The 21,449-nt window shown below is 45.6% G+C and overlaps 1 protein-coding gene and 1 long non-coding RNA gene across 2 annotated transcripts; one reads left to right on the top strand and one right to left on the bottom strand.

The window, feature by feature from the left end:
- Window positions 1–10,286: 10,286 nt before the first annotated feature.
- Window positions 10,287–12,251, bottom strand: LOC127482206 (uncharacterized). Its single transcript, XM_051812308.1, has 2 exons — window positions 11,823–12,251; window positions 10,287–10,783 (listed from the first exon to the last, which is right to left on the bottom strand). The coding sequence occupies exons 1-2, from the start codon at window positions 12,241–12,243 to the stop codon at window positions 10,287–10,289; spliced, it is 918 nt and encodes a 305-aa protein (XP_051668268.1). The 5' UTR covers window positions 12,244–12,251.
- Window positions 12,252–14,918: 2,667 nt separating this feature from the next.
- On the top strand, window positions 14,919–17,056 carry LOC127482370 (uncharacterized). The gene is made up of 3 exons (XR_007908530.1): window positions 14,919–15,024; window positions 16,509–16,559; window positions 16,981–17,056. It is a non-coding gene; the product is annotated as an uncharacterized LOC127482370 (long non-coding RNA).
- Window positions 17,057–21,449: the final 4,393 nt, after the last annotated feature.

The following is a 21,449-nucleotide window of genomic DNA, read 5'->3' as shown; positions in this document are numbered from 1 at the left end:
CACAATAAACAGCTCTTTGAAGGATGACACATGAAATCTTCACCTCACCCCAATTCTGGCTGTTCCAGGAGAAAGAGCAGAGGTGGGATTTACCTCGGGGCAGCCCTTGGCTCTGCCCCAGCCCAGCTGCCACCGCGTGACTCCGGAGCTCCTCGTTCACCTCCCTCAGCAGATCGAGGAGAAAAGAGGGTTTTACACACTTGGTTTCGTCACCACCTGTGTAAACAAACAAATAAATGTTGCTTTCCTAAACAATCCATCTCTCACCTACCTCTGAGCAAACATTTCCCACACTGGAGTTACACAGACCAGGTCAAACAGGTGACTAATTTTGCTGTTTGGGGTGTGACCCTAAAGTCTGGACAAACATGTGAGTACCTTTCTCTCCAAAAATTATCCAATTCACTAGTTTTTCTCCTTTTTCACGTATCTTAAAAGTCGTGGGGAAGTCTGTTTAGCGAGGAAGAACATTGTTCTACTTCAGTAAAAAAAAAACCCTAACAAACAGCCCCCAGTCCAAACACTTCTCCTTCCTGTAGTTCTTGTTTGAGCTGTTGACCAGAACACTCCTCTCCATTTTTCTTGAAGTTGTCTTTGCCACAAGATTTATTGATAAGAAAAAAGAATTTGTTTGCCCTGAATTCTGTGAATAGTGGCTTTCTTTTAAATTGTCAAATTCCATATCTCGTGAGAATTGGTAGGATTTTTTTTTTCAGCTAATTACAGCAACATTTACCTGTTTAAACGTTCTAAACCTGGTTTTAGGTTTATTGTAAGGACTATATCATAGCTAAATCACATCTGTGGGCAAGTTACTCATGCAGGTCTCACACGAGGCTCGTGTATTTTGTTGTTAAGCAGGTGGAAAGGAGGCAATTGGCAGGAAAAGAGCCAAAAGCCAACCAAATGACTGAAGTTTTTACCACCCAGAGGAGCTGTTGTGAACTGTGGATTCAGCAGAATGATTCTGGATGCCATCACATGCTCTGCCTGCTTCAGCACCTTGATATCTGTGAGGAAAGAATACACCAGGTAACGACCACAAATAATTCCAGAGGGGTTTGTGTCCTTTCCTCTCGTTCCATCAGCTAATTTTGACTTTCCTATATAGTATTTGGGCCTAAGACATCATTTTAAAAATCAAGTGATAGGATTAAAAGTTGTATTTTTAACTAATTGCCTAATTCTGTAAGAAGTTTAAAGCTGTAGAAGTGTTTTGAAATCTCTCTAAAGGGCTTAATAAGGAAACACTTGTCTGGCGTTGTGATAAGTGGGTGACTTTTGCACTGTTTGCTTTTCCTCTTAATTAAGCTAATGAGTAAACAAACAGCTGTTTGCTTCATAGGGAAGGTGCTGGAAAAGACCCTGAAACATTAAGATCACATGTGAGAGTTCACCTCAATCCTAATGAAACCTTTTCAGTCCAAAGAACAGGAAATTCTGCTACTTACCAAGGAGCTGCTGATATTTTGAGAAAACCCCTAAAGCCCTGCTGACCTCAGGATGAAAAAAGCCCAGCTCTGCAGATGCATAAACATCACCTAGGTAAGACACTTTATTTCTGTTCTAGCACCCCTGTCTGGTTTTAAATCAGAATTTTGATAATAACCTCCCTATTTTAGGAGTTCCACCCACTTCTTCCCTGATCATTCCTTTCCCAAAGCATTAATGCCCTCCAGGTGATGTGTTAGCATCCAAAAAATATCCCAAGGTACTTGAGATTGCTGTGGCAGCCCAGACTTACTCTTAGCCAAGAAGCAGAGGAGCTGTTCCTCTGCCTTCTGGTGGGTCCCTGGAGCCCTGAGGGGCTGGGGGGTGGAGGATGCAGAGCTGCTGCTTTGCTGTGTGTTTTCTTTTCTATCTTCTGCTGATCTCATCCTCAGCTCCTGCAAATCTGGGTGAAAATCCTTCCCTGAGGAAGCTTTTCCTTCCCTGTGTTCTTCCCCCGAGTCCTAGGAGGAAAAGTGAGGAGCTGTCAGAGGCAGTGCCTGGAAAATGCTGCTGAGTTTCTCACCCTCTGTGATGATGAGCAGCAGTCCTCGTGATCTTTGAGGCTGAAGATCAGAAAATAGCAAAAAATCCCCCCCCAAAAGCTGGAGAGAGGGTGTGTGGTCTCAGTACCCCATCCTGCTGCAGCCCTGAGAGCTCCCTCCTCCTCCTCCTCCTCCTCCTCTGCTCTCCAGGGAGCAGCTGATCCTGCAGCTTGGCTCCTTCAGCTGGTATTGCCCAGATGGGAGATCCTTTGAGGTCCAGATGCTCCCCTTGGAAAGCCTGCCACGGCTCTTTCCTTTCTTCTGTGGTTTCTTCTCTTTTCAAGGTGGTGATTTTGATCTGCAAAGCAGAAAGAAAATTCCATTAAACTCTTTTTCTTTGTTCCCCCTGTACCTTCGTGCATAACCTGCTTTTGGAAGCTGTTCTTCTCCCATCCCTTCAGCTCTTACATTCCTAATCTCTCCCTTCAACCCTTTTCTTCCTATATTTGTTGTGAATTTGATAGCACAGGACAGCTGCAGCCATGGCCTCATTAGCATTAGACCATTAATCTTATGTCCTGTGCATATGATGAGTGTTCAATTAGGAAACATTTGGGATTTGCTCTTTTCTGACCTGCAGTGGATCAAAACTGCTTGAAACACTCTTCTTGGTTCCTCTGTTTTTCAGGGAAGCTTTCAACTCTCCCTCCAGCCTTCTCATTTTCTGCTCTCTGAATTTTCTCACTTCACTGGTTATGAGATTTGCTTCTTCCACAAACTAGAGATGGAAAAAAAAAAGGAAAGAAAGATCCGAACCCAAGATCGTGGTTTTGTTCAAGAAACTCTGATGCTTGAAGAACAAAGTCCTTTGCACAGTAACAACAGCAATGCAAACTATTCATGATTTTCTGAATAAAGCTGCAAGGTAATATATTTACTAATAATATATTTAGTTTTACCTTCTCCTGAACTTTAGTTTTACCTTCTCGGAGCCTTTTAGGCTGCTGACTATTTCCTTGAAGTGTCTCTCTCTCAGCTGTAATAATCTCACAGTTTGTATAAATTCCAGCACTAAAAGTACATGCTCTGAGTTGTCCTTCAGGAGATGCAGAACGTCCCTGGTGTCACCATCAACTGATAAATCCTGGAAGAGAAAATGCTCCTGTGAACTGGAGCACGGAATGTGTGAACCTCCTTTGGTTGTTTTACTTTCTGCACAACACATCGAGGACAGAGGTTAAAAACATGTCAGTCCTATACAGCCTTTAATTTTGCTGTTTATAAACACCCAAATCACAAACTCACAGCCACTGAAAATTAATTTAAGGCTCACAAAGGAGCCTTGAGTAAATCCATGTTAAAATGGATCTGAAGTGCCTGATTTTTTTTGTAGCAAATCCCAGCATAGTTTCAATTATTTTTTGGCATTAAAAAAATAATACAATACACTGTAATCTGGAGTTAACTCTCCTATTTATCTAAACAGACACAATTCCTGAAAGTCTTCAAATGTGGGTTTTGTAACAACACACTGGAGGAGCTGCAGGTTCTAAACCAAACCAGCAAGAGAACTTTACTTCTCCCACGAGGTGTTCCAGGCCTGTGCCCTCCTTTTGGCACCCCAGGGCCACCTTCTTGAGCCTGGAGGAATCTTGGAGCAAAGTGACTGTTTCCCTCAGGTGTCTCTGAGACAGGATGGAATAAGCCACGAGATTCCCGAACTTCCCTCCTTTGGTCTCCTGGAGAATTTTTGTTTCTCCGGCTTTTATCTGGGAGAGAAAAACCAACATGACAAAGTCTTAGAGGCTTGAGGAAGCGTGGGAATGTTCCAGTTGTGGAATCAGAACCACAGGATCCACCACAGGGTTGGAAAAGACCTCTGGGATCGAGTCTGACCTCGTCACTGCAGGTTGGAAAACAGGGATCCAGGGGGTGGGAAATGAAGCACCCTAAAAACAGTCCAGTTTCCAAGGGGGCTCTTAAAATTTTCCTTTGACAGTTAGAGAAGTATTTTTGGTCAATGGGTCTCCCCAGACATTGTTAATAAAATATTCAAAAAGAAGCAAATGGGTTAATATGCTTCTTTTACCTTCCCTTAAGTGACTCCTTAAAGTTTAAATCTCTCTGAGGGCTTGAGGTCAAGGTCAACCCTTGATATCTTTTAAATTCTATGTATAGTCTGATTACAGCACAACTGCAGTACTATTTTCAAGGCAAAGAGCAGAGAGCAGACCTGTGCTGAGGCTACAACCTTCATATAATTAAGGTGGGCTCTGCCCCTTCCAGGGTTGTGATAGCTGACTCAGTGTTTTTTCTGGGGAAGAAGAATAATTACTTATTTATCAGCAGTGAAATGAAGCAGCATGCTCCTAGTGAAGCACCTAAAACGTGGCTAAAATCACAGGGCCAGAGGTTTTCCTGCTGTCCCTGCGTGGCTGTGAGTAAACGACAACACAAATGTTCCAGCTGCTGTACCTTCTCCTCTGTCTGGGCTCGAAGTTCCAGCCTAAACTGTGCCTGCATCTTCCTCAGCTCAGCCTCTGCCTCCGTGTTCAGCCCTTTCAGCAGCTCCCCCTCCCGGTGGTGCTCCTGGAGAAAAGCCACTGCTCTGGCCACTTGCTGTCCCTCTCTGCTCTGAGCAACCTCCCGGGCTGCTGCTTCACCTTCCCCGTGCTTTTTGTGCTCCAGGCTGCTCAGGATGCTCGTCACAGCTTCTGGACAGCTCAGGGGCTGAAGCAGGTAAGCAAAGGGAGATGAGAAAATTAATTTTTTTTTAATAGAAATTCGCCTTTTTTTTTATTGTATTTTCCAGCATTGAGTGTAATCACAGGGCTTTGAACAGTGGGGTTTGTGCCAGGCTGACCCATAGGGGAGGTTTCTGTGCCTGCACACCTGTAGATTTTCAGCCAGGATGGGCAATTTTGCCCTCAAAATTCTATGAATTCCCTTGAGGCATGAAAACCATGCAGTGCCTCTACCTGGAGGTTGCAGTAGAGGTCCAGGACCCTGTAGAGACACACTTGTCTCAGAGCTTCCAGCTTCACTATCTTCACTGCTGAAACCTGGAGCATTTGAGTGACAGGGTCTGGGGAATGCTGGGCTTCCCTGGAGTGTTGTTTCTGTCGAGCAAAAGAAAATAAAGGGTGGGAGGGTTTCTATAGCAGTGCAAATATATTCCATGTATTCAATACTAATGAGTGTGGGCACCAGAAGCAGAGAATTTTTCCAGGGAGACCTGGATCATTTAGGATTCTGGGACGTTTCAGGGGCTCTGATAACACCCCTGCAGTGTGTCTGTGCCCCCAGGGAAGGTGAAGTCCATCCTTGCCCAGCAGGGAGGTGACAATGACATAAAAAAAAATGCCTTAAACTCACCTGCTGCTCAGGGAACTCCCAGTGTGGGGTTTGTGAGCCAAGAAGACAAAGTGGGATTTCTTGCAGGATGTGCAGGGGCTGTTTGGGCACTGTCAGCTCTGGGCTGAGGCCCAAATGTTTGATTTCCTGCAGTTGTCTCTCCCACAGTGCTTGCCCAGCGTGGTGGTGCTGCTCTGACAGGGCTTTCAGGAGTGAATCCTTTGAGGCAGTGGCTTCTGTTCCTTTCCTGCTCTTCAGACCCTGAAAATATTATAGACATCCCAACTTGAAACTTCTTTGTGATCAGGAGCATCAAAAGAATTGAGTCCCACTGAGCCAAAGATGCAAAAAACAGATCCAGAAACCAGATGTCTCACTTAAGCACCATGAAAAGCCTGATTTATTGTGAGATTAAGTACCCAAGAATTACTGAAAATGAGACCACTGCCCCTTCTCCTTTAACCTGAGAGGGGGATACTAATTTAGGTTCTGTTTGGCTTTGCAGTAGCTGGAAGATTTCTTCCTTCTCAAACTATTTTGTTTAATTTCCTTTTCTGAAGCCACATGGAAAAATGGAAAGGAATTAAAATAGTGGAAAGGAATTCAAATAGTGGAAAACTCCTCCTCCTGTGTCTCAGCTGAGAACTCTGAGATGACACAATGCCAACCTTACCCAACTTCCTTCGTGGTGTTCCTTCTCCTCAGCCTTGGATTCACAAAAGGAACAGAGAGTGTTCATTTCTTCTGCCAGCAGGGACAGCTCCAGATGTGCCAGTTCACAGGCGTGTTTCTCCAAGACAAACCTGCAGCCAGAGAGGCAGGAGACAGGCTGAAAACACATCCCTGTTCCTGTGTGATCATCACTTGGCTCATCCACAAACCTGGAGAACAGGAGCCTTCTGCTGAGCCACACCCAACCCCCAAATCTGAGCCTGGTGGGGAGAGAAACCTCCCAAACTTGTAAATAATGTATTTTTTTGTAACTTTACCTTGTCAGGACTTCTTTTTGCATGTGGGTGATCCTTTCTGAGGGTGAAGTGGACAGAACAGGGGATATTGTGGAAGCTGAAGTGCTCTCCTGGCTTGCTTCAGCTCTTAATGCCTCTGTGGGAGCAGCAGATGCTTTTAAAGTGCTCCTTGATGAGTAGCCTGTAGAAGAAACATGGGAAAATGTATTTGCTGCAAGATATTAATTGTTTTGCAGAAGATAGATTAATTTTGGTGAGGCCTGGCAAGAGAAAACTTGAGCCTAACAAGTGATTTCAGGGCTCATCCCACCCTGTGGCAAGTTTACCCACATCATAAAGGCTTTGCTCATTGAGTCCAAGGAGATCTTTAACTCTTACAAAATAGAACCAAAGTCTGATTTTTTCAGCTGTCAGAAGGAGAATCTCTTTCTAGAATGGAAGTTGAAAGGTTCCAGCCTGTTTTTCAAGGCCAGGCTAAAATAAGGTAACGCTCTTACCTGGTGTCTCAGGTGAAAAACTGCTTTTGCTATTTTCCTCCAGCTTCTGAACCAGGGACTTGAGCAGAGGGATGAGGTTTTGTTGGATTGCTTGGTGTGTGCCATGTGAGGCCCCACTGATGCCATAAAATCTGGTTGTCTGATAGTTTTCAAAGCACTGACGAGAGCCTGAGAAAAGCACCTGAAAAACAGCACAGAGCAGAGAGAGGCCATTTCGTGCCTGCCAAGATCATCATTTGAAAAAAAGCTGCTTCTTGAAAACCTGATATTGCCAGTTCACACTGTTCAGTGACTCCATGGGATGTTACAGCACTCTGCCTCAGGAAAAGCCTTTTCCAATTGTGGTCCTACAGCCCCCAACTCTCAGATTTATTTTTTTTTTTCCACATCCTTCAAGCTGATAGAGAAGCTGTAAGGTGTGATTTTCTAACTGCATGGCTTGCATTTGATGTCCTTCCCGTGCCAGTTTGCTGTTGTTTTGCAGGGCTCTGATCCCTGGCTGGGGTGTTCTTGGATGATGTCCTCAGAGCGTGGCAGCTGCCTGTGCTTTTGTTAGACAAGCACCACAATTGCTTTTCTTTGCAGTACCTTTGCCTGCTGTGCTTGGATGATTGACAAGTCCCTCAAATATTCCAGTCTGGTGTGTGCAGTCTCCACACTGGCTTGTTGTTTCAGGATCCATTCCTGAGACTCAGAGGCAAGGGCAAGCATGAGCTGGAAGAAATAATACAAAATATAACTGCAAATCCTGGCTTTCATTGCCCTTCTCACATGTAATCGGGCCAGTCACCACCTGGAAAGTTGCTGTGACAGCTCTGGAGCACTTGTGGCCATGTAGCCCTCAAAGAACAGCCACAGAAGCTGCAGATGATGCAAAGAAGAGCTAAGATAAAAGCTTCCTGGCAATATGTTTTGATGAAGTCTGACACTCAATTAGCAATTGGTTTTACTTCAGCAGGTCTTGCTGGGGTAGAAGCAGGTGCCTGCTCTGTAGGACCAGGTAATGCTTGCCTGGAGAAGCACTGGGGATGTTCCTGCAAGTGGGAATATCTCAGTACAGGGGGCTCAGAGCTTTCATCCTGCAGTGTCTTTGAGCACAGAATGTTCTGTGATGGGGCCCAGGTTCAGCCCAGCAGTGACCTCACCTTTCTGACCCTCAGCTCTGGGGCTGCCTCAGCCCCTGGGATGTGGCTCCTGCTCCTCTCTCCCTCTCTCAGCTGCAGGAATATCCTCTCTTCTTCCAGTTGCATCTTTTCCATGAGCTCCACCAGCTTCTCCAGTGCCTTCCTGATCTCCAGCAGGACCTGCATTTCCCGTTCTTTCTCCTCTCTGTCAGCTGTAAGAAGCCAATATTAGCAGAAGCACCCACCTGAGAATCCACTGGGAATTCCCAGGGCAAACCTCCAGTCGTTTTCCCTCTGTGTGATTCACACCTGCACTCCTTATCCTTTATAACAGCCCCACTTTCAGATCCTACCTCTGGACTACCTTGCTTCAGGAGGACACAAGTAATTCCTGAGGCTCAGGGTAACTTGTCAGAGGGATCACCCAGCACAGAAAGCAGTAGGGCTGGAGCTGCCCCTTTGTACCTTTGAAAAGCACAGACAGTTCAGTGGCCACCTGGCTACCAAAATATTTGGAGGTTCTTCTCTCAGCTTCCTGCAGAGAGGAGACTTTCAGAAAATGGCACAGTTCCTCAATGTCTTCCAGTTTTTCCTTGAGCTGTGTCTGTAAGAAATGGAAGAGGAGAGGGAGCTTTAGGTGGTGTTGCCAGCTCAGGAGATCAGGAATTGGTGGGAGGCATTTTCCTTTGCAGAGAGAGCAAGAGCTTGGCTGACTGGGTTAATGCTTTTCTGTAGCCTTGTAATTATTCTGATTGTGTAGGAACTGGTGCCAGTCCCCTGTCTCTGCTGGATTTCACCTGCTGGTTATTCCATGGGGACACCTGCCAGCATTCCTCACTCTGGGAATGGCCACACTGAGGCAGCAAAGGCTTCATTTACCTTTTGGTTTTGAATGGGGAGGGGAACAGCTTGGATTCAGAACCATCCCATCAGTGATATCTGAATTTTTGATACCCATGAATCCCCAAGGAATTTTTAAAGAACTTTACTGGAGCCAGCTCCAAAAAAAAAAGGCACCATACCTGTTGTGCCTTCCCCTCTTTTACAGCATCAAGGACATCAAGAAATAGAGAGTTCAGCTTTTTAAGGAGCCCTTCTTCCTTTTTCCTCTTGCAGTGCCAGTATAAATGCCTTGACTTTATTTCCTTTTCTAGAAAGTCCAGCTGAAAAGCAATGAGAGACACAACAGCTTAGCTCTGCAGGAAGCTGAAGAAGGATTATAAATGTGATTAAAGCCAGTGATGACAGCTCCTCTCAATGCCTTTCACAGCATATATCCAACTTTGTTGCCACAGGGGGTGAGTGTTTGCAGTCCTAAGTCTGTGCATGTTATAATTCATGTCCAAATCAGTGTCCCAATATCTTGGGGTAGGGGAAAGATATCAAATAGACTTAAAAGATATAGAAGGTACAAAGACCAGCAGAAAAAGATAGAAATAGAAGGGGGGGAAAAAAAAGCAGATAATGAAAAGAGAAGTATAATGACATATTTCTGTCATCTTGTACTATAAGCAAATGCTACTTGTGGGGCAGAGAAATAAGTGAAATTTCCACCCTGTAGTAGAAAAGCCCCAACAAAGAATTTCCCCCAGATAACAAACTTGCAAGTAAAGAGAGTTTGGAGCTTTGTTTACCAGATCTGGATCTGTGGCTCTCCTGGGTAAAGCTCCAAGGGACTGAACAGCAGGAATCACGTTGTGTGTCCAGGGGTTTCTTTGGGCACCTATAACAGGCCCAATTTCACCTGTAATTTGATTTATGGCCCTGGCACCAAAAGTGATGGGGATGAGGCCTGTGGATAAAAAAACCCCAAGTGTAATATTTAGAATTTTAGACCACAAATGCCACATTTTCCATTCAGAGTCGAGGTAGAAACTGCTCTGTTTTGGTAGGGTGATTTATTGTGTCTTTGTTATTTGTTGTTTACATCATCCAACTCAGTTTCCTTCTCTACCTTTTCCATTTGTGTCTTCCATGGTTCCTGCAAGTGGGGAGGGCTGCCCAGTATTCCAGTCACAGTCTATTCCCAGGATTGGCACCATCAGACCAGATCCACTGGGATCTGGGATTTTCATTCCAAACACTGCAGGGATCCACATCTCTGTGCCAGGGTATCTGATCATACCTGGTTTGTTCAAAAGAGACGAAAAACATAAAACACTGAACAGGTTTGTGATGGAAAGAACTGCTTTCCCTTCCAGGGGGCTGCAGTGCTGTTATTCCTGCTGCAGCTTCCAGTTAATACCTGGCTGGGGGCATCACCAGCAAAGCTATTTTGCCAAAAAGCTTCCTGGAAGTTTGAGGTGCTGTGATGGGATCACAGAACGTGCTGAGCTGGAAAGGACCCACGAGGGTCATCAAATCCAAGCCTCAGCCCCCCCCGGGATCCTCCCCAGGAGTCACAGTGGTTTCACTGCTGTCCCCTGTGGTGTGATGGCATGGGAACAGGCTGCTTGCTTTGTACCTACCCAGTTTCCCCCCGTTGCTCCTGATCCTTGCAGCCACCTCCTGCTTTTCCCCCAGGCTCTGCAGGCGGTGCAGCGCGTGGTGGCACTTGGCGGCCAGAGACTCCTCCAGCTCCTCTGCTGCAGCCTTCAGTGCTGCTAATCTGTCTGCTGCCAGGCAGGAACCCTCCAGAAACGATGCCTTGAAGCGCTTTAGGGCGTCCAGCACTCGGGTTTGTGCCAGCAGCCAGTCGTTCTCCAGCACAGCCTGGTACCCTCCGCCGTGGGGCACGACCCGGCCTTGCTGCAGGTGAACCCCCTGCACCCGGCTCAGCTTCCCACTCAGGGGCTCAGGGAAGGGATCTCCGAGGAGCATGGGGTGTCCAGAAGGGCCCACCAGCCCACCAAGAGGTAAAACTTCTCCTGCAGTCAAGGAACAGGAGAAACAAGGACGGAACATCACCTGGCACCTCGTCACTGGGGTCCAGCCCTTCCCTGCCAGGAAAAGGCACCTTGAGCGTTTGCTTGGAGGGAAGCAGAAATGGGTTTGATGGGACACGTGGAGGGCAGGGGAACTGGGGATTTTGAGGTCATTTGTAAGATAATTTGGCTCACAAAATGTTCTTAAATAAGTCCCCTACTTCCTGCTTTAGAAAAAGGTTAAGGTCCCCACTCCTCCTTTTGGGTCTAGTATATATTCCAAAATAAGTGATAAAGAGTACACAGATATGTGAAAATGCTTTTTAAAAATCTGGAGCTTCACCCCCCTTGAACTTCTTAATGATGCATTTCATGCTACTTTATTTAATATTGCAATAGAGCAATGGGACCATCTTTAGGTCAAATCAGCTTCAGTGGCTGCGTCATAATTAAGGAATGATGACCTCAGGTATCTCTTACAGAGTCACCAGATAGTTTTAGTGAATTATAAAATGATAAATTTGTGAGAAACAGTCTCAGATAAATAGCTTTTCAAATTAGAATTTATTATGTGGTAAAAGCAAACAGTGCTGTGGTGACAGGAGGAGATAGAACCTCTCCTAGTCCTGCCACCCTGATGCAGTGCATGAGCCTGATATTTATTCCAAACATCCCATACATGTTCATTATATCACATGCATATACATTTTACATTGCTATTCCAGGTATTCTACATAGGTTTATTCTCACAGCTAAGACTATAACTTGGCATAGAGATAATAAATTAAATTCATATGTTCTTCAATAAGAGGTGCCAGCAAGCTTTTTGACCTGGCCCAGTTTGGACATAATTCCTGCCTAGGAGGACAGGGAAGGTTGGTCTGTTTTCTGTCTTTATGGGGGTGCAATTAAGTTTTACAGTCTCTTTGTTTTCTCCTTTCCTAGGATGACACAGATTATCACCTGTGCTTATCACAAACTGTAAAGCAGAACTACAGGGGGGAGAGAGAGAGAGAAGGATTAGTGCCTGGAAAAGACCTACCAGTGCTACCATCCAGACCAACTCCGAGGATTGGGACGATCTTGCCTCCCTCTGGCTCCATCACGGGCCCCCAGAGCTCCAGAGGTGCCAACATGCCCGTCAGGGGGTTCAGGTACGTGCCACCCACCGCCAGGCGCTGCCCCGTGCCGGGGTGGATCGTCACCCCCAGCACTGGCACCTCCATCCCCGTCGCTGGATCCCACATGAGGCCTCCCGTGCTGGAGGTTTGCTCGGGGCACAGGGCTGGGAGCTTTGTCTCCACGGGCAGGTCGGTGCTGGCACACACCGGGTAAGGGATGTAGGGGAACACGGGCACTTCGGGCTCGCGCCGCCCTCCTGCAGGCAGGACCAGGGGAGATTGGCCGTGGTTATGGGAAGTGTGGGAAGGCTTCCCAAATTTAATTCTTTTGGCCTTGGCCATTCCCTAAAAGCTGCCAGTTTCTTAGCATTTAATTTTTATGGTTTAATGAACGGAGGGGCTGAAATCTGTCAGAAATTAGGAATATCTCAACGCTCCCTTGTCTCCCAGCCTTGTAACACCAAATACATCCCTACAGTAGGTCTTACATCTATCTGAACAGCACCACCTTCCAGGGCCATGCTGATGAGAAGCTTTCTCAGATTTTCTTTAGGTTCTGTCACAGGAAAAGTACATTTGAGTGCAGCAAATTGGGCTGTTTGGTTTGTCCCGTTTTGCTTTAACCAAACCCCCCCACTGTAACTGTGCTCCACAAACAGGCAGCTGGACCAGTTGATGGTTGGATTGTGGCACTCACCCGAGCCAGAATCAGCAGTACAGACCAGCCTGGAGCTGCTGGGATCATAGCCAACATTCCCAGCTAGGGGAAGCACCTTTCCAGTCTGGGGGTGCAGGAAGTGGTGGCTGGGAACTGGTCCAGGGCAGTGACTGCTCAGCAGGAGGGAGCAGTGAGGGAAAGGAGTCAAGAGCCCCGTGATGGGATCCGTGTAGACCATGTCAGGTGCTCCAGCAGTGCCATTGGAGCCTAAAAACAGGTCACAATAGGTGGGGAGGGGGAGAAAAAACAACCTGTAGGTCTGGCACAATGTGGGAGGTGTGGGAGGGGGTTTATAAAAATCATCTGCAAGGGCAGGAAAAGGGTGAGAATAAGTAAACTGAGCTCTTCTCCTTTTACAGAAGGTGCCTGTGGGGAAATGCCTGCAGCACGTGGCAGTTCCATCCTCTCTCTGCCCTGTCTGCCTGAGCTTTGTGACACTGAGGGGATTGATGGTTCCTAAATGTCCACTCGGGGTTTTGGGTTTCGTGGCCTCAATCTGCAACAGCCACTGAAACATCCAAGGTGGGTTTTGTTGTCCTGTTTTTACTTCTGTTCCTCTTAAAAGGGGGAAAGGAAGAGGGATCTCGGTGTCTGGGTACCTTTTACAGTTTGTCACACCAAAACCAGGTGAGAATGTCAGAAAACAGCCAACAACACGAGAACAAATTGATTGCAGTTAGTGAGACTCGTCCACAGAATAGTTCATTGCCCTCTCCATTGCTGGGAGGTAATTAGCCAGTACCCAAAGATCTTAATGAGTGCAAATCTGACATTCTCCCTAAGAAACAACAGAGAAACCTTCTACTGATGGCTTTGCTTCAGTAACAACCCCTGAATTCACAAGCTGCTAGTGGGAATTCGAAGAGGATGTTTTCTGAATATCTCTTTTTTGGCTGGGGGTTCGTCTGTGACCTGGCTGCTTTTTGTGACCTGTGTTTTCTCAGCTCTGCTGCCCTGCCCTGCCCACACCTCCTCACACACCAACACAGACTTCAAACAGGTTTCTAGAGGCTGCAGTTACCCACGAGCTCCTGCGTGGTGAGTGTCCTGCTTTGATCCTGGCTCAGAAGGGGAGCTCCTGTCCCTTCCCCCAGCACTCCCCAGGCTTTGAGGTGGTGACTCTCCTTCAATATTACACTTGACATCCTGCTGATTGCAGCCTCCACCCGGGCCAACAGCCTGCAACTCAAGAGATAAAAATAATTATTGCTGGAGGTGAGGTAAGAGAGTTTAAATGGAGCAGCAAAGGGAGGATTTTGGTGGGTATACAAATTATATCTGCATTTGGCAATTAGAGGGCTTGATGAGTATTTGTTTTGGCTGGTGGAGTGAAAACAGCACTTTGTGGCTCTGTTTTCTGTTCATCACACCATTCTGATCCTGCCAGTGATCAGGGGTGGCACACTGGCTGCAGCTGGGGTGGCATCCCAGAGCCACGGCACTTGGCACACTCAAAATATTCCTGTTTCCTGAGATTCTGATGGGAATCAACCCAGCTTGTCTCAGCCTGAGATTTTTCTAGATTTGTTTTAAATAGGTGTGTGAGAAATATCTCTCCCTTAAATTTAGAAGGACGGCAAAAGTCACGAAACAAAACAGAAAGAATTTGTTCAGCACACTGGGTCTGGTCTCACACTGAGTTTTTGGGGGAGAAAAGACCCTTTGGGTTTAATTTTCATACATTTTATAGTTTCACAAAATTTCACCCTTTTCCAGATAAGTTGAATATATTCATTTTTTTTGCCTAAAAATGTTTCTTTTCTCTGAAAAGGGGCTTTTCCCTTCCTTCTGATTGGTTGTGAGGTGTCCTCTGTCAAAGTGATGGATTTGCTTTATTCTTAGCCCAAAGAGAGAAAAAAACCCCCGGTGTGCAAAATTTCCACGTGGCCCCAAAAGATTTTAATTTTTAGGAACTTTTATATCTCCCTTATCCAACCTAAAAAGACTCTGATAGCCAGGTCCAGTTTGGAGCTCGGATGTCTCACAACTTTGTGATACACCTCTAAAAACCTGTATTTTATTTCTCCTAAATGTGAAAATTATGATCTGCACCACCTGCTCTGCTGGACTGAGGATCAGTTTTAAACTTGCAGGTGTTGGCATTGCCAACCACAGGCCAAAAACCTGTGGGCTAGGAATGCTTCCCTCGCCAGGGAAGGGAAGCTGCAGGTAACTTTGCCCTTTGGTGGGTACCTTGTGCAACCCTGTGCTCGTTCTCCTCCAGGAGCTGCTCCCTCTGTGAGTGTCTGTGCCAGCCTGACCCCCTCCCTCAGGGCAGAGTTGAACAGGACACAGTTCTCCTCCTGCCACTCCAGCTCCTGCTGCAACAACCTCCTCTGCCTGCTCAGGCTCTCCTCGTACCCAGCAGCCAGCTCCTTCCTTCGCTGCATCTCCTCCTCTGCCTGGTGGGATAAAAAAATCCAGAAGTATTTTCCTTTATTTTTATTTATTTATTTATTTATTTATTTATTAAATCCAGCTGTGAACAGAGCTGGTGACTTTTCTGCCCTTTGTAAAACGGCAAAGATTAGAAATTTAAATGATTTAAAATGATTTTGCTGTGTCCATTGGAGCTGACAGCTCTAATATGCTGAATTACAATTACTTAGGTGATAACTCAGATCATCCTTTTAACAGGAGATATAATAAGTCCTTAAATGAAAATTGCAGGTCCTTACTGTGTTGCACACGTATTTTTCTGTGTGAAACCATGGGTATATTTCTCTTTTCGAGCCAGGAAATGGTTTCATTCAGTGGAGCTTTAGTTACAATGGAACACTGCAACTCCCAGAAAAATCAATGAAACAGATCACAGTGTATCTTCCTCGTTAAAAATATTGACGTATTGGCGTAAATATTGACATGAAGACGAAAATATTGCGATACTGACAAGTTACACTGTCTATTTCAATGCAAAGTCAATGTAATTAAATGACAACACAGTAAGTTACTACATAAACACCTTGTGATGTGAAAAGAGAAGCTGCAACACACACACTCGAGCAGATGAATTTATAGCAGAGACCACCCCCCAGAAGAATTGGGGTGCGTGGATGTATCACATTAAGAAAATAATAATAATAATAATAATAAATAATCTGTCGGAGATGAGTTTCTGTGTCAGCACAAAGCAGCAGATTTAAATGCTGTAAAGACCCAGCTGCTCCCACATATTCCAATTAATTGTTTTGCAGCCTGTGAAATATTAAATCTCTGCAGTTTTAAAAGTGATGTTTTACACGACCAGGCCTAGAATTTTTAAAAGAGAGTCCTGAGAATTTGTTATTCTGTGTATAAATTTTATTCTGTGTATAAATGTCACTGGACTGAGCTCTACCTGCTGCTTTGCCTTTCCATAACCCTCTGTGCTCTCAGCCTCCACCTTTCCTGGGATACTCAGAGCCTCCATCCAAAGGTTTTTCAGTGCAGACATTTCACTCGTGAGCCTCTGATACAGGATTTTTACCTGAGGTCCAAAACAAAAAGAAAAAAAAAGGACCATAAGAGATGATTTGGAGTCTCCCTTCAAAAAAAAAAAAACCCTCTTTATAGAACCAAAGCACAGGCTGGTGTCAGTTTTCAGCACAAACACATTAATGCCCTGTCTCAGATTAGGGTACAAGGATTTCTCCACATTTTTTATCTGTTGAGTGCTCGTTGTAATCCAGCTCCCTCTGCTGTCCTTTAAACCTCACGTGGAATTACATGAGGACCACAGGTGGATTCATCCTTAGGGCTGCAAAATGCTCTTCCATCTCTTTCAACTGAGATATTTATTATGAAATTCAAATAACCTGCTCACTGGGTGTTCATTTATTCATTTCTCCTCAGTTTAATCTGCAGCTCTCCAGTGTGTGACCGGGAAATCCGTATTATTTTTGTTTTACAGATGAAAAAATTGAAGCTGGAAGATGAAGTCATTTTCCAAAAACTATATCAGGTCATACCATGAGAAAACCAAATTATTCTGCCTTAAGGTCACTGCTTTCCCCACCCTATTACATGTTATAAGCAATATGAGGATATATTTGTATTATGGGCTCTAAAAAGGTGAAAGTGGAAATAAAACATCCACCTAATAGCCAAAGGTTAATGAAAAATGGTAACAGATAAAATGACATGTTTTAGGTTCTTTCTGCATAAAAAGCAGCCCCGAACAGGATTTACCTCTTCTTTGAAGTGGCCCAGTGTGGCTGTGACAGACAGGGACTGTCTCAGCAGCAGCTCAAAGAAGACACTGGTGTTAAAGGAGTCCAGGTCGACCTGTTCCTCAGGCTCCCAGCCAGCCCCTCTCCTCGGGAAACAGGCTGAAACACAGATATTCATTGATTAATTTTATTTATTTTTATTTTTAATCCCAGACTGCTTTGGAACAAAGATGCCTGGGACCCCCTGCATTCAGCAGCCTTTGCCCACTGCTGGCCGTGGCTCTGGGGCTCTGCTGGGGCAGGAACCTGCCAGAGCCCCTGGGTTTGGGGTTTCTGTGCCCTGACCTGGGGCAGGAACCCGCCAGAGCCCCTGGGGTTTTGGGATTTCTGTGCCCTGACCTGGGGCAGGATCCTGGCAGAGCCCCTGGGTTTGGGGTTTCTGTGCCCTGACCTGGGGCAGGAACCCACCAGAGCCCCTGGGTTTGGGGTTTCTGTGCCCTGACCTGGGGCAGGATCCTGGCAGAGCCCCTGGGTTTGGGGTTTCTGTGCCCTGACCTGGGGCAGGATCCTGGCAGAGCCCCTGGGTTTGGGGTTTCTGTGCCCTGACCTGGGGCAGGAACCCACCAGAGCCCCTGGGTTTGGGGTTTCTGTGCCCTGACCTGGGGCAGGATCCTGGCAGAGCCCCTGGGTTTGGGGTTTCTGTGCCCTGACCTGGGGCAGGATCCTGGCAGAGCCCCTGGGTTTGGGGTTTCTGTGCCCTGACCTGGGGCAGGAACCCACCAGAGCCCCTGGGTTTGGGGGTTCTGTGCCCTGACCTGTTCCGTGGGTGCTGCAGGATTCCCCAGCCCCCCTGCCCTGCTGCTGCAGCGAGGGGTGATGTTTTCTGATGGAAAAGACTCTTGGAATGTCGGAGGAGTAGCTGTCCAGGTTGTACTGGAGCTGCTGCCTTCGGAATGCAGGGCAGGGGCTGCCCCTCTGGGACCAGCCAAGGCCCTGGCACAGGAGCTGCAAAACACCCCAGAACGAAACCAGTGAGTTCCTTTTCCTCTTTGTCAGGGTGTGATCCACATATCCCTCGCTCAGCCAGCAGGATCCATCCTCACCTGGCGAGCAAGGACCCCCAGAGTCTGCTTTCTAAATATATCATTCATTTATTCTAAACCAGCAGAATTAGTAATCCCAGCAGATAAGGCTGAAGCCAAGGGGAAGGAAGTGCAGTTATCTGCTGTTTGCATCTGCTGGCTGAATAAATCACATTTTCTCTCATTACCTCAGCAGTCTGGCTGCAGAAAAAAAAGTATCCTGTTGAATTCAGAACATGCTAGGGAAAAAAAATGAATTACTTTGGGGGGTTACCAGTCTGAAAGACCATCTGGGGTTTGAATCTCAGGTATTTTGTGGTTGCTGGGACTTCTGTCTGAATAAGGAAAGCAAACCTGAATGTTGCAGAAACTTATTTATGGCTGACAGTTTTTTTGTAAAAGCTTTTCAGGACTTATTTATGTTTTCTTTATTTTGAGGCAGGTTTGGTCAGGCATTTAAACAAAAAAAATTTAAGTGTCATCTTGTTGATGAATCAGAAAATGGGAATGAAGTTCATTTATACCCTGAATGTCTCCAAGTGGACAGTGTGAGAGGTAAATATGCTGGGGCTTTGATAGCACTGGATCAATCCATAGGGACGGATTTTACCCCATATGTAAAACATGAGGCTGAGTTACAAGTAATTCTAATTTTCAGCTTTATAGGTGATGCTTAGGGGAGGAGTCACTTGTGGGGTTCTTGCCTAAAATCTCATAATATCCTTTAAAAACCCCGAATTTTGTGTGACTCTCACTTACTGTCAGTGCCACAGAGGCAACAAGCAGCAGGAGGAGTCCTGTGCTCACTCCAACAATCGCTGCCCAGTCAGGTCTGAGGAGGAGCTCCCTTTTCCTGGCAATTCCCACCTGGACAGCAAACCTGGGCGTTGTGGGCAGGAAAGGCCCCTCTTCATAGCACTGTCCTGCTGGGGGCATCACCCTCAGGTACTGCAAGGGAAAGGCCAGTCACTGGTCACTGCATCTCACTGAAAAATGCACAAGGATTTAGGTAAAAAGGGTCATTTTGGCTGTCACAGAGTCCAGGCTTTGCAGGAGTTGCATCATTTCACCCCCATATTTAACCCCCACAGATGCAAACTCACCTATTTATTGCTGCACTCACTTGTACAGTATATATATTTATATATATATATATTTACATACAAATATATATTTTTATATATATTTATATATTTATATATATAAATATATATTTAAATATATATTTATATATATAAATATACATTTATATATATTTATATATACTTATATATACATTTATATATATTTTTATATATATATTTATATATATTTATCTATATATTTATTTTTAGAACTTCCGGTGTTTCCAAACATCCCCATGGAGCATGGCATGCTGTGCCAAGAGGGACAGCCCCAGGAATGCCAAGATTCCTGGATACAAACCATCCTCTTGTGCCTGTTGCTGCTCAGGCGGAGCACGAAGGTCCCGGGCTCCTGGAACTGGAAAAGGAAGAGCAGGAATTTCTGGGAGGCCTCTCTGACCTCCTCCCTGAGGCTCCTGAAGTCTCCCCAGTCAAACTCAGCGTTGGTGTTGTACAGGTTGTTTCTAGGAGGGAAAGGGCAAGAGTTTTCCTCACTACTCCTGTGTTTTTTGGGAATTATTGAGGTGTTGTCCATCACCCCGGGGAATAGCTGAGCATCACTGGGAGTTTAGGCACTGGACCTCTAATTGTTCACACACCTCCAGTGTTTAATCACCCTCACTTTTATTTTGGGCTGCTCCAACCACTTTTACCCTTCCCCAAAAAAATATGAAGTACCAGCAATTAACCCCAAGAAGGATGTTTAACCTGAAAAATGATGTTTATTAACAGTGCAAAAATGACTGGGAAACCTTACAGGTGTTTGGTCAACATGGAAACCAGATGGAGTTTCTTTTATTGATTACGTATCCCTGGTGTTATTTGTAATTGGATGAATGGCAGAAATTAAATCAAAATAGGCCATAGGGGAGGGAACCCACAAACCCACCCTAAGAAATAACTGTCCCACAGGCAGAGCTCCCAAGGCTCTCAGAGCAGTAGGAACTAGCTGATAAAAACCTGAAACTTAGCTCCAATAAGATCTTAAAACTTACTGGCTGCAAAAAAGGGAAGACAAAGTCAGCTGGAAGGACAATACAGGGTAAGTCACGAGAAGCCAAGTTGCAAAGAGTGTGAACACAGGTCAGAAAGAGCACCAGGAACAGCATGTGTAGATTTAATTTTGCTTATTTTAATAGGCCAGTGTTAATTTGTGAACGACTGACATGCTGTTTCCTGCCATGCCACAGCCTTCTCTGTGAAAAGTGCATTTAATAATGAGAATTCTGTTCTTTTTAGCTGTGTTTTGTCTTAATTCTGTGTGGAAAAAAAAGTGCAAAGCTCCTCCTTGTTCTCTGTAGCTGATGTAAAAGGGCCCTGGCTGAGTCCTGTTTGTACTCACACATCATAAACCGGGTAATGCTCCTTGGAGACAACGAACAGGAGGGTGACATTCCCACTGAGGCAGGTGATGGGGTTCAGGATGCCTGGGAATGCAGCTCGTGGGGTGGAGTTGGGAGGGCTCAGGCTTTGCTCCCAGGAACCCCCCAGTTCTTCCTGCCCAGACTTATCTGTAACATAAACCTTGTTAAGTGTGGATCATTACTGAGCTTTTCTCTCCACAGAACAGCTCAGCAGAAGGGTTTTGTTTGAATTCTCCACCAGCAGCCTCTCCAGGAATCAGCTGGTGAGTTCTGTTGGATGTAACTCCTGTTATTTCCTGCCTGGGTCAGTGCTGATGTGACAAAGCACAATTAAATCTTAGAGGGGTTGTATTAAATACCTGCTTTGGAGTTTTGCAGAACTCACCTGGGGCTGTTGCTGAAGGAGGGTTGTTTTTATGATGTGATGAAGCCTCGTTCATCATGATGAACTTGTGAAACACTTGAGGGTCAGGATTACACACCCCTAAAAATCCTCTCCCTGAAGTGGTACAAAAAAAACATTGGTCATTTCTGGGTTTCAACACCTTGAATTTTGCCTTTCCCTCTATAGAGTATCTGCTCACCAAAGGCCCCAGGTGTGACTGGCAAAATCTAAACCCCAGTTGAATACTTTTTAGTGCATTCTTCTCATTCTAGGGCAGGGCTTTAAAATGCTTGGGCCTTACTCAAAGCCTTTAGGGTTGGTTTGATGTTGCAAGACCTGTTCCTGAAGTAGCAACTGGTTTGACTTGGCTGAAGCCAATGAACATGTGCAAAGGGCACATGGGCAAATGATTCTTTCCTATGGTTTTTCCTAAATTTTTCACCTGGGCTGTGCAAATAGTGCTCTTGGTTCTGGAATCCTGGGGAGGGGGGAAATGTTTAACTGCTTCTGATTCCACTTGGTGGATTTTCTACATGAAAATCTGAAGCACGAGGAAAAAAAATCTGTACAGATAAAGGACTGAAAAGGGAGTCTTTCAACAGGCAAAGAGATTCTCCATCCCAGTTTATCATAATTCAGGGACTGGGGGGAAATCTCTGAATATCTGTCCTTTCCTGTAATGCTGGAAACACACACATTTCAAACCAATGTTCTGGGATTGAGTGGG

This window comes from Manacus candei, unplaced genomic scaffold, assembly GCF_025592945.1.
Source record: "Manacus candei isolate 608988 ecotype Guabito, Panama unplaced genomic scaffold, ASM2559294v1 h1tg000086l, whole genome shotgun sequence".
Classification (NCBI taxonomy): domain Eukaryota; kingdom Metazoa; phylum Chordata; class Aves; order Passeriformes; family Pipridae; genus Manacus; species Manacus candei.
Note: the sequence above shows the minus strand (reverse complement) of the source record. Positions and strands in the feature narration are given on the sequence as shown.